The sequence below is a fragment of the Silene latifolia genome, chromosome 5, assembly GCF_048544455.1.
Source record: "Silene latifolia isolate original U9 population chromosome 5, ASM4854445v1, whole genome shotgun sequence".
Lineage (NCBI taxonomy): Eukaryota > Viridiplantae > Streptophyta > Magnoliopsida > Caryophyllales > Caryophyllaceae > Silene > Silene latifolia.
In genome coordinates, this window is record NC_133530.1 from 66,313,757 (window position 1) to 66,341,350 (window position 27,594).

The window sequence follows — 27,594 nt, forward strand, 5'->3', positions numbered from 1 at the left end:
CATCGATAAAAGCCAACTCCTCGTCATCAAGCTTTGCAAAGTATCTGTCGCCGTCACAATACAACGTTAAACCATGATTATGAAACCCGGATCTCATCACAAGCTGCCACTTATTCTCTTCTAATTCAACAACTTTCATTGAAAATTTGCAATTGCACCACGCGGTAGCGGTGTTACCCCTCATTAAAGAATCGGCATCCTTATTTACGGGACCTTTTCCACCCATCCGACAAACAAAATAACGTTGTTTCAAATTCGTGTTACGACCAACTTTCTTGTTGCTTGCTTTTTTTATACCAAACCCGAGTCGGAACCCGATCTCATATGCCCAATTAAACGCTTCAATACTAGATGCAAAAATCGGTTGTCGTAAAATGATCCGAGTAATCAATACCGTCTCCATCGTTAATCACTGCGCACGCATTTCAATAAATTAGTTATTAATTAATTATTTGCTTCGGAAAGAGTCGGAGTAAATAAAAAATATTAATGAAAAAAATGAGTCAGAAATATTAATGAAAAAAATATAATATAAAGACGGTCGTTAATTATTTGAATTGTCGGAAAAAATAAAAAATTAAAATAATATAATACAAAGACGAGACGGTCGTTAATTATTTGAATTGTCGGAAAAAATAAAAAATTAAAATAATATAATACAAAGACGGGAATTAATTATTTTAATTGTTTTATAGAAAAAAAAAAAAAAAAAAAAAAAAAAAAAAAACGAATTGGGCCTTGGACGAAAGAATTTTTCGTCCAAAACCAGGTCTGGACGAAAAATTCTTTCGTCCAACATGGGCCTTGGACGAAAGAATTTTTCGTCCAGGCACTGGTTTTGACGAAAAATTCTTTCGTCCAAGGCCCATGTTGGACGAAAGAATTTTTCGTCCAAGACCAGGTCTGGACGAAAATTCTCTTCGCCCGGCCCGATTCGTGTAATTTTTTTTTTTTTTTAATTGCTTTTTCAAATAAATCCGTCACAAATTCTATCATAATTCCGTCTACATTCATGGCATCTATCCTAATTCGGGATTCAAACGATAATAAAACATAAATTTTTAACAAAACTAAATCGTAAACTAACCTCGTTACTAGCTTCATTGTTGGAATCGTTGTTAAAATCGTTCCCGTTCATGTTGTTAATTACAAAACCCGACTTCTTTTTTTGTTTGAAATATTTTAGTGAGACGGTGACTTGTGTTTTAGTGAGACGGAAATTGCATTTGTGTTTTGAGACGGAAATTGCATTTTGGTGAGACGGATATGGAGTTATGATATGGAGGGCAAACTTGGAAATTTACGTTAATTGTCGACGATATTTAGTAATTTGTCGACGACGTATAGCAGGACCCTTAATTAATAGTATTTTAGTATGTATATGTATATACGGTGGATTAATATGAAGCTGACACGTCATCTTTTGTGCATCTTCTGACGGTTACTGGCTGTTGCTTTAATAGATAATATAGATAGATTGGGTTTTTTAGTTGGTTCGTACAGTTCGTACTGAACTAAAGTTCGTACCTGACCCCGCCCCTATATATATATATATATATATATATATATATATATATATATATATATAGGATCCTGTGCGAACTTAAAGTTCGGTGCGAACTTACGAACTAACTTAAAAGCACAAATCTCTTTCAGCCCAATCACTAAACACAAGCCCAAACCCACAATAATTATTCACACTCCTATATTCTCTCTCCATGTTTCAACTCAGCACCACCCCGACGCCCGACCCGACATCTGACACCGCCGGAACTAGGACATCAACCTTGCCGGAGCACTATCCTCACTCTTCCTTTGTCTGAACTCCTACATCAACCTCGCCGTATCTTGGTATCGCGCATCCTCACACTCCTAAATCTTCCTTTCATCCTCAATTGCTACCTGCTGCCGCTGCTCACCGGCGTGCACCAAAAACGCCGGCATTGACGCGACTTTCCGGCTATTAACGACCTCCCTCCTCCTTGTGCTTGTCTTCGTATCTGAATTTTAAATTAGCAGATCTGATTAATATAAAAACGATGAAGAAAGGAATTCGATCTTGTTGATTGCGTGGTGGTTGTGGGAGAAAGACGATTGTTTGCGTGGTGTTAGGTTATGTTGCCGCGGTCTGGTGGTAGTCACGGGTGAGTAGTGGTGGTGGTAGTGTCGTCACTGTCGTGGTTCTGATTATCTTACCGGCGTCGTCTATCGGTTTTGGTGATGTCATTTATGTCGCCTGCTATGGCCGTGGTAATGCTGGCCTGAATATCATTGTTCAAAAACTACAAGTATTTCTCTTATTGTGAGTACCTGCCATTAATGACGTAATTTCTATGATGATTTGTCGGAGATGGTCTGTGTGGCATTTGAGGGGAGCTGGTGTGAATGTTGCGAGTTTTCAGTTTTCAGAGAGCGATAGTTAAACATAAATTATGCTCCGACTGAAATTTATACCCTGCCATTACAGGAAATTCAACTTAGTTTATTAAGAGTAAGGCATCATTCATAGTTCACTAGCTGTCTTAACCCACCTGCTAAAACTTAGTATTGACCCTGAACCCGAGTGCAGTATTCGTCGTTGGCAGGTTTTAATGTCTTGATTGATTGATGCAGACGTTTTATAAAATGCTAACATTAGTAATATTCTGTTCACACATTCAATCTTTTTGCTTTGATTTGCAGAATGGATGGACATTAGAGACTACAAACAATCCATTTTCCCGGCACACTACTCCCGTAGTTGCCACACATCCTTGCCATCGTATCGTGTGCCTCAAAGTAACACCACCTTGCAATCTCCGTTTGCAGCAGCTACTGTAACTCCGCCATTATCGCAATTTTCTTCTCATAACCTCATAACTGAGAATCAACTCGCAATGCATACCCAAACTCCGGCAAATTATCATCAAGTGCATTCACAGCTATCACATCTATCAGGGTTTCAGGAATTTCCTGAAGATAACAATATGAGAATGACAAAAGAGAAATACTAGTAGTAGTGTATCTACTAGTAGTACCATGTGTATCCGGAGGGAGTAACATTTGTATCTAGTAGTTTGTTCATTGTATCTTATGTACATCATTTTGTATAAATTTAAGTTGTCGCGCTTCAGAAAACAGAATGCCCGGCAGCCTATATAACCTTATTTGACTGAAGTTAAAATCATAGAAGTAAACAAAATCAAGCAAAAAAACAATATCATAGTCTCAATAAATGTGATCAGCGCAGGTTACTCCGAACATTTACCAAGTGTTTCATTCCATCATTTCAACTTTCAAGTACTTGAATGCAATACGCTCGCTGTGTTATGTACGAAGTACTCGATTTGGGATCAGAAATTTGACAAGGGTCAATGATACCATAAATAAGAGTTACCCATTTTCAACTTTTCAACTTTGTGCAAAAACAAATTACATAGGACAAAATCATAAAGCTAGATACACACGTTTATCTTCATAGATACACATCTCTGTCAATCTAGATACATACGTTTATCTTCATAGATGCACATCTCTTATAAGTTAGATACACTTTTTGTCTTGCTAGATAGTCGATACACATCTTTGTCAAACTAGATACACTTCTTTAGATTACTAGATACAAGTCCTTTACCTTACTAGATACACATTTCTGGCAAGCTATATACACTTCTTTACCTAGCTAGATACACATATCTAGGAAACTACATACAACCATTTACCTTGCTAGATACACATCTGTAACAAGCTAGGTACGCTATTTTACCTTATGAAATACACTATTCTACCTTGCTATATATTCCATTGGCTATCCATGACTTATCATTCCAATACCAGAAGCAACAACAAAGACGATCATCTTGATATTTAAGAAGGAATGAACAAGTTAAGTCTCGAAAGATCTGTATATCAGGCCTGGTTGGATATCGGAGGCTAACATGGCTGACCTCAATGCATGGATCGAAAATAGACCGAGAAGGGTGATAAATTTTGAAATGCCCATTCTCTGTAGATTTCTAAACCCCGTTTCTTTTGAAGTAAACTTCCTTGCTATAGGCATGATGGCCTTCTCATAGAGTATTATCCAAAGAAGAACAATTATAATATCAAATGTTGCAAAGGAAGCAGCTGGGATGGTGTAGGATCCGATTTTTCTGTCCATTCCCTGTTGGACAAACATCGTTAACATCTGAGAATAAACAGAAGAAAAGAAGACAGATGTTGCCTATATCGGGAACATGCGGATCAAGATCTTCAATTCTTCGACTTGTGTAACAGTACACAATCTCCACTGTTCTTTTCAGAATCTGATACCACAGCTGCTTTATCCAAGAACCTGTAATGTATCATGAACAATATAATTTCAATCGTTCCGCGTAAAAGGTCACAGAATCACAGTTCCATTTTATTACTACCAGAAAATTCCCCAGAAGAAAAAAAAATTCGAAAGATATCAAATAAACAATGGGAGTACTTAAAAATGGCTAAAATCAGGAAGGGTTACATTACTAAAGGCCTAAAGCACTAAAGCTAGAAGATATGCAAGTGAGCAGAACTTAAGTTCTTGAGTGTGCTCCAGTTTTCGACTTCCTGTAATTGCTGAAGCATTCCCCACAGCCTGCCTGTTTCATAAGATGCCTATACCAGACTTCATTTTAGAAATGGCTGAAGGCTGAAGCATGCAAAAATATCAAGATGATCGAAAATAGACCGAGAAATTGAACTTCAACCAGAAATCCAACAAGAATCAATCACGCGCTTCTCGGTCTATTTTCGATCCATGCATTGTACATTATACAGAAAAACTAATTACTAATTGGTGCTTTAATTACAATTAAATTTAATTAAGTGGGAAGGGTGATAAATTTTGAATGATGGTACATCAAATGTGATGGCCAGCCGCAAATAATGGAGAGCTTCATCTTTACGACCTTGATTGAGCAGGGAACTAAAAACCAATAATATAAACATAAGAAAGTGGGTGAAAAACGGACCACCATCACTACAAGATCTGTAACACCCCTAATTTCCATAATATAATTCTATAATTTATTTTCCCATATTTTATATTTTATTTTTCGGGAAAATATCCGTTTGTTGTCTTTTGGGCTCGTTGGGCTCGAAAAACGATGAAGACCCGCTCCTTCCTTGGGTCTCACGTGGTTTTGATGTTGATGGGTGAGTTTTGGGCCTAAACCTAGAATAAACCCATGAGCTTCTCTATAAATATGAAGGGAAACCAAACCCTTGCTCTTCTTTTCTTATAATTCTCACAAAACCCTAAACCTAAATTCTCTCCTCCTCCTTCCTCCTCGTGCCGCGCGCCACCCTACCTAGGGTTTCGTGCCGTCTTTCTTCCTCCTTCGTTCTTCATCGTTCTTCGTGCTTAGATCGATCCTACTTCTTGGATTTATCTATCCTCTTCGTAAGTTTTTATGTTTCGCGTAGTTTTTATAGTTTTATAGTTTTTATATATAGTTAGTATATTTATTAGATTCGTTATCTTTGGCACGTGATGATTCATAAAGGCGTGGAAGTTGCTCCTGGAGAAGACGTTTATATCGTTGAAGACGATCTTTAGGATTAATTGCTTAATAAGGTAACTAGGTGTTTTCCTTTAATTGTGTTTATGCCAATTGATGTAATTTACATGATTTAATAATTGATTTGTGTAATTGGTATGTGTTTGATTGTTTATTATCATGTTAATTATATTTTCGCATGCTTGTATATGATTTAATGCTTTAATTATGTCTCGTATATTGTTTACATGTTTATTATGGGTGTCATGAGCGCAATTAGGGTTTACGAATAAACCCTAGTGGCGGCATGATAGACGGTCTAGGGTTCTCTCCAAAGTTATAGCTAAAGCTAGTATAACATTGATGATGATTCAAGTGTTATAGCTGAAGTCAGTACAACTTTGGGTAGTTACTCTAGTTATGGCTGAAACAACTATAACATTGAAGTACAAGTTAAGGTTATAGCTGGAACTAACACACCCTGAGATTTATGGCTCAAGGTTATGGTTGGAACTAGTATAACTTTGGGTTTCGGGTCAAGGTTATGGTTGAGGTAAGTATAACTTCAAGTTATATATGTTGAAGTTATAGTCGAGGTTACTATAACCTCGCATCCAGGGTTCATGTTATGGTTAGGGTTATTATAACATTGAATGGTTAACGTTAAAGTTATAGTTGAAGCTACTATAACATTGGTTGCGTGTGCTTGCTTCACATGTTGTGTTGTGTTCTACGTGTTATGTCCTTTTGTTGCATATGTCCTTGGTTACTCTTGTTCGTATGTTGGTAGGACGATCGTTAAACTGTTCTACTATGTTGAGTCGTGATGTTATTCACGCATGAGTTGTCTGATTAGTTAAACGTGCATTTGCATGAGTAGGAAATCGATTAAACTGTTCTTCTGAGTTGAGTCGTGGTGTGGTCCATGCATGTCGTGTGCAGTCAGTTAAACTGTACATTTATTTGTTGGCTAAGTCGAATAGATGACGGTAGTATCAGTTAAATACTATCGGAATGAATCAAGAGCTGCTCTTCGGAGGTTTATTGGTCTATGTTCGGGGGTGGCCAGATTCGTCGATTAAACGCGGGTCCCGAGTGTCGTTCGGGTGTACTGATTAATGCATCGAGAGGTCTGGCCAGGTCTTAGGCATATAGGCAGTGGTGATACGCTATACATAGTACCGTGGAGTATCAGTTAAATACTTCACAACCGATGGTTCGTCAGTTAAACGTTCCATCTGCTAGTTCATCAGTTAAATGTTCTAGCGGCGTTCGCTCTATTCGCTATGCTTTGTTGCTAGCTTTGTGCCTTATGTGCTGTGGATCGTGTCTACTTGGGTTTGTAGGTGTCCATGGTCTAGTTCGTGCATATGGTCTAAGTTCATATAGTCTCATTCGTCCAGTGTTATGAGTATCATGAGTAGTAAGTCAAAGTTTGATTTACATGAGTATAGATGATCTCACATGTTTACTGTTTATGCATTTCAATTGTTATTACGTGTTGGTTATATTCAATTGTTGTAAACATGACTGGGAGAGCATCTAGTTACTCCCGACTGAATTGTCGACCCCCCTTTTCAGGTTGTTCAGTTTGATGCTGTTTGGTTGATGCTTGCTTGGGGAATGTGCGAAGCGAGCTTAATAATAAGTAGGAGTTTGCTTTAAGTTTTAAGAACCTTCTGAATAATGTATTAGTTGTTTTGGATTTAGTAGCGAACCGGATTGGTCAGGTGTTTCCGCCACCTTGACCCTTTTATCAGTATCGTACTCTGATATTTACTTTATATTACGTTTTTCTTTTGTTTTATAATCCGGGTTGTTACAGTTGGTATCAGAGCGAACACGCTCCCAACTCTCGCTTAGTTGATGACTAAAATAAATGACCTAGTTAATGAGTGAGAGTAAATGGGGTAGAAACCAATAGGATTGGTTGGTTTTCATATGTTTGAAAAGTGTATGAGTAGTTGTTTGGAGTGGTACTTAGGTTCTACCACTTATAACGAGATTTCGTTCTTGCAGATGGTGCGCAATGGAAATGGTGAGTCTGATGCCGATCGCATCAGGAGACTTGAGGCCGCTTTGGCATCTATGGCCGAAGGTTTCACCAATCACCTCAACAACAACAACAATAACAACAACAACAACAACAACCATCCGCAACCGACCGTGTTTGATCGCTTTGCTCGTCACCGTCCTCCGACGTATGATGGCGCGAATGATCCTACTGCTTTGGAGGCTTGGATTCGAGAGATCGAGAAGTTGTTCCTCGCTACTGGATGTCCTGAGGATCAGATGGTGGATATCGCCACCTATTATCCGAAGGACGAGGCCGATTTCTTGGTGGGCTCTTGCTAGAGCGGGTCCGGAAGTCCACCAGGATATGGTTGGGCTGTTTTCTCAAGCTCGAAGAAAAGGTTTTATCCCGAGGAGATGCTTGCGCGAAGGAGCAAGAGTTCCTTCGTCTACAAAGAAGGTTCCATGACCGTCGAGGAGTACACCAACAAGTTCGTGAAGTCACGTTTCATTACTTCGTAGCTATGGATGAGGTTTCGAGGACTCATCGCTATGAGAAGAATCTAGCTCCTAAGGTCCGGATCGCTATGTCCGGCATTCCTTCAACTTCTTTCAAAGGCTTATGATCGTGCTCTTAGCATTTATGATTCTCGTCCTGCTACCGAGGCCGAGGAGAGTGCGAAGAATAAGTTCATGAAGAGGCCTTATGTTGCTCCCAGTTCTTCCCAGAAGAGGCAAAAGTATGAGGCTCGTTCGTATGCCCCGCGTGATCAAGGTCAAGCTAAGAAGGATATGGTTTGCTTCAAGTGTGGAAAGGCTTACCACCTTGGTGGCACGCACTCATCGGCGATCCGATCACTTGCTTCACTTGCAAGATGCCGGACACAAGTCTGTTGATTGTCCCCGAAGCCCAAGGTTGATGCTCCTAAGGCCGATCTTTGCAAGACCGGACGAGTGTTCGTTATGAGTCGTCTTTGGCCGAGGCGATGCTAATCCAGATGTGGTTACGGGTACCTTTCTCGTTCACTCTTTATCTGCTTTTGTTCTCTTTGATACGGGTGCATCGATGTCTTTTGTATCCGAATCCTTTTCCGTCCGTGCTGGACTCTCTTCTTCTTCATCCGTTCATACCTCTATATCCCTTCCTACGGGTGAGATAGTTTCTTGCTCCGTTCTTTTCAAGGACGTACCTGTCAGTATCGCAGGGGCGATCCTTCCTGCCGATCTCGTACAATTCAAACTCGGAGAGTTTGATGTGATTTTGGGTATGGATTGGTTATCTCGCTATGACGCTAGGTTCCTATGTCGTGATCAGAAGATCGTGCTTAAGAGTCCTACAGGTTCGAGGGTTTCTTATCAGGGTGTTAAGGTTACACCTACGGTCAAGTGGGTTTCTGCTATGAAGATGGTTAACATGGGTAGAAAGGGTCATCAGATCTATCTGTGCAGTGTTCATGGTGTTTCAGTTGAACCTAAGCTTGAGGATATCCCTGTGGTTAGGGAGTTTCCCGATGTCTTTCCTGAGGATCTACCTGGTATTCCTCCTGAGCGAGATGTAGAGTTCCCGATTGAGTTGCTACCTGGAACTGGTCCCATTTCGAAAGCTCCTTATCGTATGGCACCAGCTGAGTTACAGGAACTCAAGAAGCAACTTGAGGAGATGATCGATAAGGGTTTTATCCGACCGAGTGCTTCGCCGTGGGGTGCTCCTGTTTTGTTCGTCAAGAAGAAAGATGGTAGTATGCGTTTGTGCATTGACTACCGTGAGCTGAACAAGGTTACTATCAAGAATAGGTATCCTTTGCCGAGGATCGAGGATCTGTTTGATCAGCTCCGTGGTGCGAGTGTGTTCTCGAAGATCGATCTGAGGTCAGGTTACCATCAGATTCCAGTTAGGAATGAGGATATTCCTAAGACTGCTTTTCGTTCGAGGTACGGCCACTATGAGTTCGTGGTGATGCCGTTTGGCCTGACGAATGCACCTGCCGTTTTCATGGATCAGATGAACCGCACTTTCAGCGAGTATTTGGATAAGTGTGTCGTGGTGTTCATAGACGACATACTGATTTACTCGAGAGATGAGGCTGAACACGAGAATCACCTTCGTGTTATCTTGGAGACTTTGCGTAAGCAGAAGTGGTATGCTAAGTTCTCGAAGTGCGAGTTTTGGTTAAAGGAAGTTACCTTCTTGGGTCATGTGATATCTGGCGATGGAGTTATGGTTGATCCGTCGAAGATTCGAGCCGTGGTCGATTGGGATAGTCCAAAGAATGTGAACGAGGTTCGGAGTTTTCTTGGTTTAGATGGATATTATCGTCGGTTTGTTCATGACTTCTCTAAGATCGCGAGACCGATGACTCAGTTAATGAAGAAGGAATCCAAGTACATTTGGACTGAGGCTTGTGAAGCTGCTTTTCAGGAGTTGAAGACGAGGTTGACTACCGCTCCTGTGTTGACTCTACCAGAAGAGGGTGTTGAGTTCGATGTTTTCTGCGATGCGTCTAAGTTTGGGTTGGGTTGTGTCTTGATGCAGAAGGGTAAAGTTGTGGCTTATGCTTCCCGTCAGTTGAAAGTTCACGAGACGAACTATCCGACTCACGACCTTGAGTTAGCAAAGCGGTGGTGTTTGCACTTGCCGTGGCGACACTACTTGTATGGAGTCTCTTGCAACTTTTATACGGATCATAAGAGCTTGAAGTATATCTTCACTCAGAAAGATCTTAACATGAGGCAGAGACGTTGGTTGGAGTTGCTTAACGACTACAAGATGGAGCTGCAGTATCATGAGGGTAAGGCAAACGTGGTTGCCGATGCTTTGAGTCGTAAGGTGTGCCATGGTATGAGATCTGTGTTGGTGTTACCTGATGACTTGAGTCGAGAGTTCCAGAAGATGGGCCTTGAGGTAGTTCTTCCTGGTACTTTAGATTTGAGTGCGATGGTTGCTGAACCCGAGATCCTTCATGAGATCCGAGTTAAGCAAAGAGAGGATGAATACTTAGAAGGAGTTTGAGTCGCCATAAGCGAAGGACGTGCCAAAGACTTCGACGTTGGACCTGATGATGGTCTACGATTCCATGGTCGTTGGTGTGTGCTTAGCTGCGAGGTCTTAAAATGTAAGATTCTCAAAGAGGCTCATAGTACTCCCTATTCGGTTCATCCTGGTGGTGATAAGATGTATAAGGATCTGAAGCTAAAGTTTTGGTGGCCGGGTATGAGGAAAGAGATCGCCGAGTTTGTGAGCCGTTGCTTGGTTTGTCAGAAGGTTAAGTTCGAACATCAGAGACCTGGTGGTCTTCTGCAACCCTTGGAGATTCCCACATGGAAATGGGATTCGATTTCGATGGACTTCGTTATGGGTTTGCCGAGGTCGCCGAGAGGGATGAATGCGATTTGGGTCGTGGTTGATCGTTTGACTAAGGTCGCGCATTTCATTCCGATGAAGGAGACTTGGAGTCTCGAGGAACTAGCGAATGCTTATCAGCGTGAGATCATTCGTCTTCATGGAGTTCCTAAGGATATCATCTCTGACCGTGATCCGAGGTTTTGTTCTCAGTTTTGGAAGAAGCTTCAGTTGTCTTTGGGTAGTGAGCTTAAGATGAGTACGGCTTTTCATGCTGCAACTGATGGTCAGACTGAGCGTACGATTCAGACGCTTGAGGACATGTTGCGGGCTTGTGCTTTGGAGTTTCAGGTTAGTTGGGAGAAGAGTTTACCGCTTGTGGAGTTCTCCTACAACAACAGTTATCAAGCTAGTATTCAGATGGCTCCGTTTGAGGCACTTTATGGAAGAAAGTGTCGTAGTCCTTTGTGTTGGGACGATTCTAGCGAGGCTGTCGTTCTTGGCCCAGAGTTGGTTCAAGAATCGATCGAGCAAGTGAGGTTGATCCGCGAAAAGCTTAAGGCAGCCCAGGATCGACAGAAGACGTATGCAGACTTGCGGCGCAGGCCGATGGAGTTTGAGGTTGGCGACAAGGTTTTTCTTAAGGTTTCGCCGATGAAAGGTGTTAAGAGATTTGGACTTAAGGGCAAGCTTAGTCCTAAGTACATTGGACCGTATGAGGTGCTCGAGAGAGTTGGCGAGGTAGCCTATAGGTTGGCTTTACCTCCGAATCTGTCGAAGGTTCATGATGTGTTCCATGTGTCGCAGTTGCGTCGTTATCGCAGTGATCCTTCTCATGTTCTTCAGGCTGATGTTATCGAGGTTGAACCTAACCTGACTTATGAGGAACGTCCTGTTCGCATTTTGGAACGTCAGGAGAAGAGGTTAAGGAATAAGGTTGTACCTTTGGTTCGGGTGGCCGTGGAGGAGTCGAAGTTTGAGCAAGAGACTTGGGAAACCGAAGCGTCTATGCGAGAGAAGCATCCACATCTTTTCGAGTGAGGTAGTTCTCTTATCAAGTTTCGAGGACGAAACTTCTTTTTAGGGGGTTGGATTGTAACACCCCTAATTTCCATAATATAATTCTATAATTTATTTTCCCATATTTTATATTTTATTTTTCGGGAAAATATCCGTTTGTTGTCTTTTGGGCTCGTTGGGCTCGAAAAACGATGAAGACCCGCTCCTTCCTTGGGTCTCACGTGGTTTTGATGTTGATGGGTGAGTTTTGGGCCTAAACCTAGAATAAACCCATGAGCTTCTCTATAAATATGAAGGGAAACCAAACCCTTGCTCTTCTTTTCTTATAATTCTCACAAAACCCTAAACCTAAATTCTCTCCTCCTCCTTCCTCCTCGTGCCGCGCGCCACCCTACCTAGGGTTTCGTGCCGTCTTTCTTCCTCCTTCGTTCTTCATCGTTCTTCGTGCTTAGATCGATCCTACTTCTTGGATTTATCTATCCTCTTCGTAAGTTTTTATGTTTCGCGTAGTTTTTATAGTTTTATAGTTTTTATATATAGTTAGTATATTTATTAGATTCGTTATCTTTGGCACGTGATGATTCATAAAGGCGTGGAAGTTGCTCCTGGAGAAGACGTTTATATCGTTGAAGACGATCTTTAGGATTAATTGCTTAATAAGGTAACTAGGTGTTTTCCTTTAATTGTGTTTATGCCAATTGATGTAATTTACATGATTTAATAATTGATTTGTGTAATTGGTATGTGTTTGATTGTTTATTATCATGTTAATTATATTTTCGCATGCTTGTATATGATTTAATGCTTTAATTATGTCTCGTATATTGTTTACATGTTTATTATGGGTGTCATGAGCGCAATTAGGGTTTACGAATAAACCCTAGTGGCGGCATGATAGACGGCCTAGGGTTCTCTCCAAAGTTATAGCTAAAGCTAGTATAACATTGATGATGATTCAAGTGTTATAGCTGAAGTCAGTACAACTTTGGGTAGTTACTCTAGTTATGGCTGAAACAACTATAACATTGAAGTACGAGTTAAGGTTATAGCTGGAACTAACACACCCTGAGATTTATGGCTCAAGGTTATGGTTGGAACTAGTATAACTTTGGGTTTCGGGTCAAGGTTATGGTTGAGGTAAGTATAACTTCAAGTTATATATGTTGAAGTTATAGTCGAGGTTACTATAACCTCGCATCCAGGGTTCATGTTATGGTTAGGGTTATTATAACATTGAATGGTTAACGTTAAAGTTATAGTTGAAGCTACTATAACATTGGTTGCGTGTGCTTGCTTCACATGTTGTGTTGTGTTCTACGTGTTATGTCCTTTTGTTGCATATGTCCTTGGTTACTCTTGTTCGTATGTTGGTAGGACAGTCAGTTAAACTGTTCTACTATGTTGAGTCGTGATGTTATTCACGCATGAGTTGTACAGTTAGTTAAACTGTGCATTTGCATGAGTAGGACAGTCAGTTAAACTGTTCTTCTGAGTTGAGTCGTGGTGTGGTCCATGCATGTCGTGTGCAGTCAGTTAAACTATACATTTATTTGTTGGCTAAGTCGAATAGATGACGGTAGTATCAGTTAAATACTATCGGAATGAATCAAGAGCTGCTCTTCGGAGGTTTATTGGTCTATGTTCGGGGGTGGCCAGATTCGTCAGTTAAACGTTCGGGTCCCGAGTGTCGTTCGGTGTACGATTAATGCATCGAGAGGTCTGGCCAGGTCTTAGGCATATAGGCGGTGGTGATACGCTATACATAGTACCGTGAAGTATCGTTAAATACTTCACAACCGATGGTTCGTCGATTAAACGTTCCATCCGCTAGTTCATCGTTAAATGTTCTAGCGGCGTTCGCTCTATTCGCTATGCTTTGTTGCTAGCTTTGTGCCTTATGTGCTGTGGATCGTGTCTACTTGGGTTTGTAGGTGTCCATGGTCTAGTTCGTGCATATGGTCTAAGTTCATATAGTCTCATTCGTCCAGTGTTATGAGTATCATGAGTAGTAAGTCAAAGTTTGATTTACATGAGTATAGATGATCTCACATGTTTACTGTTTATGCATTTCAATTGTTATTACGTGTTGGTTATATTCAATTGTTGTAAACATGACTGGGAGAGCATCTAGTTACTCCCGACTGAATTGTCGACCCCCCTTTTCAGGTTGTTCAGTTTGATGCTGTTTGGTTGATGCTTGCTTGGGGAATGTGCGAAGCGAGCTTAATAATAAGTAGGAGTTTGCTTTAAGTTTTAAGAACCTTCTGAATAATGTATTAGTTGTTTTGGATTTAGTAGCGAACCGGATTGGTCAGGTGTTTCCGCCACCTTGACCCTTTTATCAGTATCGTACTCTGATATTTACTTTATATTACGTTTTTCTTTTGTTTTATAATCCGGGTTGTTACAAGATCAAATGCAATGACCAGCCGCAAATAATGTTAGAAGTGTAGAAGGAACCGTACAAACTATCTGGACACACACATTAATGAACCGAGATACGTAAAATAATCCTCTAGATACGAAATACATATGTGTATCTACAGTAATAACCTTGTGTATCTAGAGTAATACCCTTGTGTATCCACTTGGCATCACCTAATATCAATTGAAGAATAGGCTAGTTTTGAAATATACATTAATAGAACTTGAAGAATTAACAGAACAATGGATGCATAAAAACTTAGCCACTAAGAACAGGATAGACAAACCTATATGAACACCCATCCTAGAGGGGAAACATGTGAAATTCAGGATGAATGCACCATATTACCTGATCAGCACCAGCAACGTCAGCGAAAGTGACATCAGTCTCGGTGACCTCCTGAAACGTAGACTTAGACTTACCAAAATCTACAAAATGGTGACAACTCGTTAGAGTTCACTCCAAAATTTGTATCTTCAACTATAACGCATAATAGTAGCTCTTGTTTTCTATCAAGGTCGTGTTTTTAGCTAAAACCGACTGCAATAACTTTTAAAAAATCTACAAAATGGTGATAATTCGTTACAGCGGCCTCTTATGATAGGTAGTATACTCCTAAATACTACTCTGTAGCTGTTGAAGGCTTTGACATTATGCGCGAATAAGTCAATAACTAAACATTAAAGGCTAAACAAAACATAAATGAATATTAGCAATAAAACTACAATACCCCCAGCACCAAAATAGCCTTATTACTACTTCAGATACACATGTTATTAGTACCGCATACACATGGTATTACTACCGGATACACAAATCAACCTGTGTATCCGGTAATAATACCATGTGCACCTGGGCTAGTATTTAGTGTATCCACTGCCAAAACCTACAACACCACCTGACCAATCATCCCCACGACCAGTACCTCACCCAAACGACCACTACAAGCACATTCACCGGCGAGTACCTGTCGCTGAATGGGTAATATATATGCATTCTCTACCATCAAAATCACAAAATTGTTTGACAAAATACGATCTCAAAATCAATTACTAAACCCTAATTTTTCGAATTCCAATTGTTTAGTAAAACCTAATTTTGTAGATAATTCATGAAAAATGGAAATAGAAGTTGGAATTAAAGCTTACCTTTCTGAATATGGAGGTGTAGTAATGGAGTTATCGTGCATGTGTATCGATGCCTGCATAGAGGAAATGCGGGAGAGAGAATGTTAATTAGACGGAAGTTGGAGATGAAACGAGGGTAGTGAAATGAGACGCTTAGTAGCGGTGGTGGCGGTGGCGGTGGCGGCGGTGGCGATAGTGGATGGGCGAAAAGGAAGTCAGATGTGGTGGTAGGGGGGATAAGAATGAGATTGAATGAAGTCAAGGGATAAGAATGAGATTGAATGCGCGTGTTTTATTGAATTGGGGGAGTTCGTACAGTTCGTACGGAACTTTAGTTCGCACGACCCCGACCCTATATATATATATATATATATATATATATATATATATATATATATATATATATATATATATATATATATATATATATATATATATATATGCGGGATCTCGTGAGTTGGGGTCTTATGGTGAGTTGGAGAAATTAAGGGCTGAGATTAAATGATCAATTAGAAAAAAAAAAAAGGAAAAATTGAAAAATACAAAAGCAGCTGAAATAAAAAACAGAAACTTCATTCAAACGATATTCTCTCTCTTTCTCTACATCTCTCTACAAATCAAAAACAGAGAAACTCAAAAATCAGAACGCCGACTATAGCAATCTCATAAAAAACCTAATAAGATTACACAAAATCGTTGATTTTTAGCTGCGATCGAATTACAGGTCATGTAAATTCGTTGATTTTTAGTGTATTCAATCGTATTTTCGGAATTAATGTAAAATTCGTGAAATTCGTTGATTTTAATTGAATTGAATACTTGATTTTACTGTTTTCAGGTATAAAAGATGGACAACGAGATTAATAACAATGTTAACGAAGAAATCAACTCGACAGTAAATATGGAAACAGGTAATAGTGCTATTGATTCTTATCTCTTTATCCGTCGTTGTTTATAAATCAATTATTGATTTCTATGTGTTTCTCAGCTGTTATTCTGATATTATTGTACTGTCTGGCTTGTATTACAGTAGAAAAAGAGAACTGTTATTCTTATATTAATGTACTATTATTGTAACAGTACAGTAACATGATTATATTATTCGACTGTTATTGTGATATTATTGTAATATTATTGTGCTATTATTGTGAAGTAGCATGAAAATATATACCTTGCAAAAGAGTAACATAATAAATACAGTATTATCTGTATATAATAAAGTAGAATCAGAGTACTGTTATTCTGATATTACTGTACTATTATTGTAAAAGTAGAGAAACATGATGATATTATTGTACTGTTATTCTGATATTATGGTACTATTGTTGTGATATTATTGTGCAAAGTAGCGTGAAAATATACGGTGATAAGAGAGTAGCATAAGATAAACACATTTAGTGTTATTGTGATGTTATTGATTGTCGTCTGTTTCCCCTTTCTTTGTTATCATCTTTTGTTATTGTCACATTACTGCAATTTTGATCTCTCCCCCATGCTACTGTTATTGTGATGTTATTGTGATTTTGTTGTCCACTGACTGTACTCATTATAATAATTTATTGTCCCAGATCTTTCTACTGTGTCTATTGTTGAAGACAATGCAGTCTTAACTATTGGGGATTCTTCTAATAACAATATATTCACCAGCCCAACCTGTTCAGACGAAGAAAACGATGAGTTTGTTCCAACTCTTCATTACAAAGAAGATACACCGGGGTACCGAAGTGGGTAAGGACTGTTAAGAGTGATTTTACGCCTAAACGTGGCATGTTCTTTCTTACCTTGGACGATGCAGTACAGTTCTACAGCATATATGCATTGGCTTGCGGATTTGATGTGAGAAGGTACACAAATGCGCAATATAAGAGGGGCGTCAGCGTCAAATCACTGGTCTGTAACAGACAGGGGTATAGGGATATGAAAAGAAAACTGCGACTTGAAGCAACAAATCACGGAGCTGGTAATTTGAGTACAGTAGAGAACAAAGAGCGACGAATTAGACAACCAAAGAAGCATGCTCTGACAAGGTGTGGCTGCAAGGCGCACGTGAGGTTGAGAACCTGTGAAAAAACAGACGACAGACCGGCTGGGTATATTGTGGATGTCTTTGTAGACGTTCACAATCACTCTCTTTACTCTGTCAAAAACAGGGAGTTCCAGAAGCTCTCAAGGGACGTCCATGACTACATTAAGAGGACCATTATTGATCATACTAAGCTCAACATAGGTCCAACATTGAGCTTCAGAATTCTCAAGGAATACTCAAATGGTTATCAGAATATCGGTGCCTCTTTGCTAGACTTCAAAAACTTCAAACGAAATATCAAGTGTTACATTGGGGATAAGGATGCTAGTATGTTCATTGGGCATTTCAAAATGCTGGCTGAAACAAAGGGGTTCTATTTTGCTTATGATCAGGATGAGAACAAATGCTTGACGAAGGTTATTTGGGCTGATAAGGAAGGGATAAACAACTACAAGTTATATGGAGACACGATCTCGTTTGACCCTACTTATGGGACAAACAAATATTTTATGGTGTTTACTCCCTTCACCGGAGTAGACCACAACAAGAAGACGGTAACTTTTGCAGCTGGGTTACTTGACATCGAGAGTCAGCATTCATTTGAGTGGATTTTTAAAAAATTCCTCGAAGCAATGGGGCAGCAGCAACCTCAATGTGTAATTACAGATCAGTGCCCTGGAATTAAAAAGGCCTGCCCAAATGTCTTCAAGCATTCTCGTGCACAAGTACGCATGTGGCATATCATGCGAGAAAATGCCCGAGAAAGTGGGAAGGGCAATCTGCAATGACACAGAATTTATGACCGACATAAATGCCGTTGTTTGGGATGTCGACCTCGAGCCAGAAGAATTTGAACAGAACTGGAAAATTGTTATTGAAGCCCATGGTATGGAAAGCAACCGGTGGTTGAAGTATGTATTTGCAATAAGACAAAAGTGGATATCGGCTTACTTTCGGGATCCGCTCTAGGTTGTTTCTTTGCGGACAACCCGAGAGACCGAAAGTTCAAACAGCTATTTCAAGCGGTTTGAAAGCCACTTTGGAACCCTTGTCGAGTTCTGGATGAGGTACAATTCCGCAATAGAGCAGCAAAGGCATTCACAAAGGAGGTTGGACACTGCCAATGAGCATAGTATGCTCGAGAAAGTAGGGCCAATGAAGGTAGAGATGCATGCCTCACTTGTCTACACGCATCCAATCTTTGCAGACTTTCAACACGAAGTCAAACATGCCATATGCAGCATGGGGGTCGGGGATTTGAGAAGAGTAGGGACAGTGGAGTACCATGACGTTCGTGATGGACTGAAGCACAGAGACTTCCGAGTTGAATTTAACACCAAAACTAACGAGAGCAAATGTGCATGTAAGCTGTTTGAGAGGCATGGCATTGTCTGTCGGCATATACTGTGGGTGTGGAATGGTAGGCAGGTACACATGATACCTGACCCTTATGTCCTTGCTTGATGGACAAAGAAATCCTACAGGCCAATTGTCCGAGATGAAGATGGAAAGGTGATAGAAGACATTGACGAAGCTGACATCAAGAAAGCTGAGATGTCAAAGGTTTGGTCTGAAATTTATGCAACTGTCGGGGTGATGGACAGTTATGCTACGGTTAAACAGATGAAGCAATCGCAGAAAATCGACACGATTCGGGGAGAACATCACAGGACCAATTGAACCGAAAACTAAAAACCAGGAAATCGAGGCTCTTCTCGGCATCACAGCTTCAAATGATATTGACCTTCGACCGCCAAACAAGGCCAAGAATAAGGGCAGTGGTAAAAGATTAAGGTCGTCGAAAGAAAAGGCCAAGAGCAAGCCACAAAAGAGGAAGCGAAGATGCGGTAACTGCAAGAAGTGGGTGAACCACAACAGTAGAACTTGTAATCTTCCATTTTCGAAAGTCCCCCTTCGATGACGATGATGAAGAAGAATCGAAAGCGAAGAGGTATGAATCGAACTATTACTCTCCTATTATTCTAATGTTATCCTCTTATTCTACTGTTATTCCCCTATTATTCCGGTGTTATTCTCATTATTCTCGCTTTTGTTGTGTTATTCTACCGCTATTCTCGCTATTAATGTGTTGTTATTTTTGAATACAAAATGGATATTCTTTGTGGAAGTGGATAGTGTCGCAATGTGACAAAGTAGCCGCTAAATTTGCTCTAATTGTTATTCTACTGCTATTAATGTTATTCTATCGCTATTCGCTATTAATGTAGTGCTAAATACTAAGCACACATTGCAGGAATATGAATCAGATGCATGAACTAACAAAGACAAAAGATACGCAAAAGACAGCGGCTACGATGAAGACCTCGCCTAAAAATGTCAAAGACTTTTACTATTTGTCATTGTTTGAATTACATTTTAACCTAAAATGTTTCTTCTAGATAATAAAGTGAGACCTACATTATATGAGAATTAATACTAGTTACTTTAATTTTTTTTGTTAATATTATCTAACTGTTTTTTCACAAACCACCCACAAAATAAAACTGCAATTACACACTACAATAATAGTTGAATAATAACAGATTAGTAATCACTACTACAAAATAAGCCAAAGAAACCGGTTAAAAAAGGCCTTAGAAACCGGTTTATAACAGGTCTCTAGCTCACAGGTGTCTTAGCCTAAAGAGACCGGTTAAACCGGTCTCTTTGATTTTGTGAAAGAAACCAGTTGTATGCAGAAATCGGTCTCTTAGATTATTTAAAAGAGACCAGTTGTGTGCATAAACCGGTCTTTTTGCTTGTTTCAAAGAGACCGGTTATTGACCATAACCAGTTTCTTTGATCTTATCTTTGAAATCTGTAATTGACTAAAACCGGTTTCTTAGGTTTTTCTATAAAACAAAAAAAAATACGATTCAATAAATTAAGACCTAGAAAAATTTAATCAAAAATTAAAACTATATTACATCGTCACCATAAACATATAATATCAATCAGTCTTATTATAACTTTCTGAAATATGGTACAAAATTCATATAAATCAGAATTATTAAAAAGAATAAATCTAACAAAATAATAAGTCTTTGAGTTAAACTTGTCAAAAAAAATCATCTAATCTGTACCCAACTCGGAGTCTTCAAACAAGTCGTCGCTGGCCTCAATGTTGTACGGAGAAAAAAACAAGCAGTAAATTGACTGGGATTCATCAAAGGAGTCATCGCTGGCCTTGCCACGGTGCTGATAGTGTTGTACGATGAACAAGCAGTACTATGTTAATAATTAATACTGGATGTTTCCATGTAACATATAGTGAACATACACGTGATATTGTTTTTAATTTTGAAAGAAAAAGGATGCAAAGCACCTTACGTGTAAGAACTCGCCATTCCGTCTGCCAAGAACACTATCAAGAGCTTCTAATCCACTTTTACTTCCACACTGACAAAACAACAGACAAACCGGACCGCACAAAGAAATTCTCAAGTTTCATAAAAATAGCAAATAACCTATTTCGAAGATGTGAGTGGTGACAGTAACACCAACCTGGCTAAGTTGTTCAGATCAACGCCACCGAGCATTAGATTCACCTCATGTTCTTCCTGAGGAGCGGCACTCTAAAGGTTAGCAAATACCATAACTATTTTACTGACTCTACGCTCTACCACAAGCTATTTCTAACATATAACTAGCTTGCTAGTACAACGTATAAGAGAACGACTTTGTCCCTATGTGAGACAAAGGGAATAGGTGTAAAAACAAAGGCAGCCTAGCACAAAGCAAAATCAAGCAAAGGAAATGGTGAAACATTATGAAAATTCAAGTTCCAGGTTACATCCTTAGGACTAGCACATAACAAAATCAAGCAAATAAATGGTGAAATATTCTGCAAACTCAAAATCCCATATTACATACCAAACATTAAGACTGAGATTAAGCACCAGTGGGAGAAAAAGCAATATCTTGTTTGATACTTAAAGATAGTTCTTAAAGAGAGAGACTGTTATTAACGATGAAACACATGATGGATCAACCAAATGATATAGAATCGAAGGAGCAAATAAATTATTAAAGACGGATAGTCAGATATCACTGCCATTCTAAGGAATTCCATAGTTAGTTATCTGCACAAGTCATATGTCACACTCCTTAATCAACCACGACTAATAGTAGCGACTAGCAACCGTACACAATGTGTGAAATACAGTAATATTATAAAGAAGCCCACCAAAATAAAATGTTTTCAAAGCATAATTAAAGAAAATGAAACCAATTAATGCAAACCAAGTTAACTAAAATCCAACAAGTAGGGCATTGATCAACAAGAAACAAAACGAGTACTAAAGTAATAAACTCATGTACACACTTGCACGACTATCAAACACACTGAACTTATTAACATTAAACATGGTAAAAAAAATTATGCATTAATCAATGTATATATGAAGTTAATTAAGTATAAGGGTCTGATGCAAACACTCCCCAAAGAACACAATCATTGTTAATTATTTGATCAACTAGACAACCAACCCACCAACCCACGAATTAGCTATGCCTCCGTGTAGTACGCCAACCAAGCTAGCCGTGTTTGCCCATGGGAAACCCGTTTTTAAATACGCATGTGAGAAGAGCACCCACAAGTAGCCATTCCATATCCAAACCTCATAAGCAGCAACATGGAAGGAAAGAGAATAAAGAATAAAGCAATTCTGTCCAGTTCAAAATTAATTGGAACAAATTTGATGGCCGACATATGGTAAATGAAACTTGAAACAAAAAGTTAAAAGATGATTCCTAGCATCAACAGATAAAACACAATCAATCAGTTCTATCCTGCTTAAAAAACAAAATCAAGTAGAACAAGTTCCAAACATAACAACGCCGTCTTAATAAGCAAGTGATTAACCAAGTACCAATACAAGTGGACAAATTAACAAAAAAAACTTAAGCATGATAGGCAGGAAAGAACAAAAAAAAGAATCATGTAACGATGATTAATGTAAATGATTATATGTAAACTTATTTGAATCCAAAACCCTTAAATTGATCGACCCTATCTAATTAGCAAGTCTAACCATTTAAAGTTTGATACTTCAAACGCAACAACAATAAAGCTATATGTATCCTTCTACAACAACCCAATTAAGAATAAATCGAACAACTCATCATAAACCCTAAAAAAATTAAAATGAAATTGATAAAAAATGAGTACCTATTATCGACGAATTGGCTGGAAGGAGGAGCAAGCAATAGTTGGCGCCACCGGTCTTGTTAGGAGTGCATTTGGTGGTGGCGATGTGCGGCGAGGCGAGGAGAGTAGTGGAGGAGCTAACTGCTAACCCATGCTATATGGTGCTATACTGCTAGGAAACGAAATGAATAAAAGAGGAATAAAAAGATTTGTAATTGAGGTTAAAAATATCTAAAAAGCTAAGAAATCGGTTTAGATTGAACACGGATTGTTAGCTTAGTTTAAGAAACCGGTTTTAAAAAATCAACGGTTTCTTATGTTAAGAGACCAGTTTGAGAACTTAACCGGTCTCTTATTAGTGATCTCTTTGCTAATTTTTGTAGTAGTGAATATTTATAAAAAGCAGTTCCACTTTTCAGTTTTTATTAAAAACAGTTACCTAACCTAATCTAATATAATTACAGGAAAACTGTTTGTATTCCCCAAGCCCCTATAAATACTGCTATTGCGTGTTAAAAAAAAAACACACACACACACACACTGAATAAGTACAGAAAAACTGTTTGTATTTCAGGAAAAACTCTGCATCTCCTCTGCAAAAGGTAATTTCTAACCTTTTTTTTTGGTAGACAGGTAATTTCTTATCTTTCTATACTTTATTACAGAAAAACTGTTTCTATTCCCCAAGCCCCTATAAATACTGCTATTTCGAGTAAAAAAACAAACACACACACTGAAAAAGTCCATTCCAAAAAAAAAAACTTTATCTCCTCTGCAAAAAGGTAATTTCTTATCTTTCTATTCTTTATTTTTCTTTGAAGTTTATTTTTCTTATCTGTCAACACTATACTCGATGCTGCAGAAAAGGTAATTCTCTTTCTTCTGCTTTGGTTTGCTTTTAATTTGGTTGAAATATTTTAAACATCTTTTTATAATGCAAAAAGTTTCATACTTCCAATGCTGCGGGATGAGTGACGTAACTGACGATAATCGAAGGTCCCCGACAAGGGAGGAAATCGATGAAGCGAAATGGACGATAGAGTCCCTCACGATAGAGTTGATCGACACAAGGACAAATTTAGAGGCAAAAGAGAAAACCGTGAAGAGGCCTTAATAAGAGAGGTCGACAATGTTAAGGCACGATTGAAGGTTCTTTGAACTTCAAAATGAACGTATGCGTAGGGAGTTCAAGGAAAAGAAAAATAGGAACTACACAGAAGCCGACATGGACAATCAATTCATTCTTTGGTGTGAATGCTCTAAGGAAGTATTACATGAAGTCGATATTTCAATCTCTCGGCGATTGGACACCGATTCTAAAAGCCATGGAACTTATGGAAGCATACAAAAACCCTTTTCAGGATGAGTCGGTGGAAGTTGAGAGCACTATCCAAGGACCGGCGCGCAGCGTCGAGAGAATAGAATAAAGATATAAAAATCTAACGATGATGGTCCAGGGTCTTTGCTTTAAAATATGTTTAAAATATTTATTGCTTTAAAAATAATGGCTTTAATATTTTAGATCGTTAATGTTTATTATGTAAGTACTATCTTTAAGTACTATTTACTACTATGTTTAAGTAATGTTGGAATAATGAAGTCTTTGCGAATAATAGTGCAATAATGAGATAATAATCGCTAATTATGCAGAATAAATATTGCAATAACAATGAGAATAATGGTAGAATAACAAATTGGAATAAAAAGCGATCTAAACCACGCTTTTACACTTGACTAAATTTACACTTGAATAAAAATGAATAGTTTTAACAAAATAATCTTTGGACTAACGGTGGAATAATGTGAGAATAAACTAGTCCTTTTGTGGAATAATCTGCAAATAATGTTAGAATAAACTACTTGTTATGCAGAATAATAGTGCAATAACAGCAGAATAACGGTGCAAGAAGAATAGAATCACAGTTGAGAAAAAACAGCCATTGACAGTTGAATAGAAAATGCATATTCTTCGTAGAAATTGGATAGTGTTTGTAAACATTAATTAAACTAGTGAAATAACAGCAGAATAAGTGTAGACTAATAGTACAATAACAGCATAATAACTGCTAATTATGCAGAATAAATACTGCAATAACAACAGAATAATGGTAGAATAACACTGGAAAAAACGCAGTCTAAACCACTGCTTTTACACTTGACTAAATTTACACTTGAATAGAAATGGATAGTGTTTGTAGAAAACAAAGGTAATAAGAAAGCTTAATTAGACTAAAATAACTGTAGACTAATTGTGCAATAACAAAGACAACAATGCTCATTATCTTTGAATAATACCGCAATAAATGAGAATAACAGTGGGATTATAGTAAAAATGGATGGTGTTTGAAAAAAGTACAAGTAATATGAAAACTCAATTAAATTAGAGTACACACTGGAATAACACTAGAATAATAGGGGAATAATAGCACAATAAACTAGTTATTATACAGAATAACAGTGCAATAACAAAGACACTAATTGTTTAACAAGCAGTTTACACTAACTTAGTCTGACTTTCCTGGATACACAACAGTCAAAGGTACTGCATTCATGACGATGCCTGACTCTTCACTACCAGCAGATGATTGGGGTTGAACTTCTTGCAATTTGTTCATTGCTGACGCCAAACCCAACGTCTTCGGCCTTTGATTCTCACAAGCCGTCACTTTATCAAGAACTACTTGCCTATAAAGATTAATATCCGCCAAGATCAGGGAAGCCGACATTTCAACACAGAAGCTTCGACGAGCAATCTTGCTGTGAAGATTGCACTCAAACACGCTTCCACCATATTCCGCCATCGTGTACAGCAAGAAACACCCCGACTCGGAATTCAGCAGTTCCTTCTTTGTCCATTTAAAAGGAACATCAACGATTTCGAAATTGCGGCAATCTTCAGACTTCAGAACATTATGACCCTCCATAAAAACATACATATAGTTTGCCACAATCTCGGCCAATCTTCTGTAATCGGCTATTTGGTTGGCATCGTGAGTCATGTTGTCCAAAATATCAATCGATTCATTCATAAAGTTGATGCAGAAACAAGAGTAGTGATCATTGTACAGAATCGGCACAAACACAAGGTTGGAGTTCAGACGACATCTTCCATTGCAGGAATCGAAAAACACATTCCAGAATGTCAACAGCTTCTTACCCGGACCGTCAAGAGGGCTTGAGGAATCAAAGTTTTCTAAGAGTGAATAAAGAGGATCCTTCAAAACAGAAAGCATAAACAACCAAAAATAGTGCACAAGTGTTAACTTTATATCAATACTTGTGAGTCAATCTGTAGGTAATAACGCAAAATAGCAAAGGAAAAAACAAAATACCATATGACGAACTCCGAAAAACATTGAGCTTGGTTCTGAACGTTCCTCAAACTCCAACGAATTCAAAAGAATCGACCAAACATCAACTACTCTTGTTGTCATCATAGCAGCTGCATCTACAATGGAAACAATATCCCCCCTGTCCAAAAACACGCCGACGTCGTCGTTGTACAACACTAACATCTCACTGCATTCACAAAAAAATAACATATGATGAGAACAGTGGGATTACAGTGGTATAACAGCAGAATAACAGTTCAATAACAGAACAATAACAGCGGAATAATAGTGGTATAACAGCAGAATAACAAAAGGGAATTAACAGTGGGATTACAGTGGACTAACAGCGGAATAATAGTGGTATAACAGTAGAATAACAGTTCAATAACAACATAATAACAAAGGGACCTAACAGTGGAATTAGACGACTGACTAGGTTGACAAATTAACAGCATAATAACAGCAGTTAACGACGGACTAACGGTGGGAAACAGAAAGACTAATCGAACAGAACACCACAATCAAAGAAATGAAAATCGACACATACTCTTCTTTCAAGCGAGCGTCTTCACGAAGAACAAAGTCCACCACTTGCTTCCGCACCTTGACATCTTAGAGAACTGTTTTTGTTCTTCCGAAACAAATCCGACACCGCAACAAACCTCGTCCCTCGGCCCGCAATCCATAGAGCAACCCAGCCCATCGTCTGCCTTACCCCTTTTACGGCTACCCAAAGCCGACTTTGGACTCACGGTGCTATCCACACCCCTGCTTCCCACTTGACGGCTGGCAGTAGGGGTGTTTGTAGAGAATTCAGTGCTGTCAATGACAGTAGGAGAAGCAACGGGCTCGACAACAGGCTGCGTCGTCTTAACTTTCTTACCAACAGTTTTCACCCTGCCAGAACCACGACGTTTCTTACCGCTTTGAGAAGCCCTCTTTTCCGCATCCTCAATATGCCGTTTCTCTTCAAGCACACTCAGGGTTTCCTTTCTCGTCTTGTTCAACTCCTCCAAACTTTTCAACACATCTTCCCTGGACTCGTTCATATCAGACAGCACCAACAAGGCAACGATCTCAGCGCGGTAAAGCACTCTTGAATCAGAATTACTCAAGTCACAATCAAAAACAGTTCCACGGTAAAAGAGCATGTGCAACATCGTATATACACCGCAGTCCAAATTTTCAATCGCAGCGGTTTGCCAGGTAAAAGGGACGTTGACAATTTTATAATCTTTAACCTCCCCACCTCGGGCAACTCCTTTGTTGACCAGGAAATCAGACATCAAGCTCACCTTTAAAAAAAAAGGAAAAAGAAAACATAATTACTAACAATACTTAAACAAACTAGGCTAAACACCAAGAGAAAATTAGGCACAATAAATGACTTACACCAGTTTGACAATACACCAAACGTACACACGCCTGTTGATCATCAGCAAACATCGCCTCTTGAAATACATTATCAAGATATTCAACCCTATTCGCAATGAAGTTGATGCACAAACAAATTTGAAGTGCTCATGCAAAAGAATTGGGATGAAAATGGGAAAATATTTGGCCAAAAAAATTGTTACTAATTATGTGGTTTTTTTTTAAAAGCGTAAAACAAAGAGAATAACAGCAGAGTAATAGTAGACTAACAGTAGAATAGTAGTAGA

The 27,594-nt window shown here is 38.8% G+C and overlaps 1 protein-coding gene across 1 annotated transcript; it reads left to right on the forward strand.

The window, feature by feature from the left end:
• The first annotated feature begins 18,205 nt into the window (after positions 1 to 18,205).
• On the forward strand, positions 18,206 to 19,727 carry LOC141655458 (protein FAR1-RELATED SEQUENCE 7-like). Its single transcript, XM_074462538.1, has 5 exons — positions 18,206 to 18,363; positions 18,466 to 18,880; positions 18,926 to 19,066; positions 19,152 to 19,299; positions 19,681 to 19,727. Exons 1-5 carry the CDS (start codon positions 18,206 to 18,208, stop codon positions 19,725 to 19,727), a joined length of 909 nt encoding a protein of 302 aa, XP_074318639.1.
• Positions 19,728 to 27,594: the final 7,867 nt, after the last annotated feature.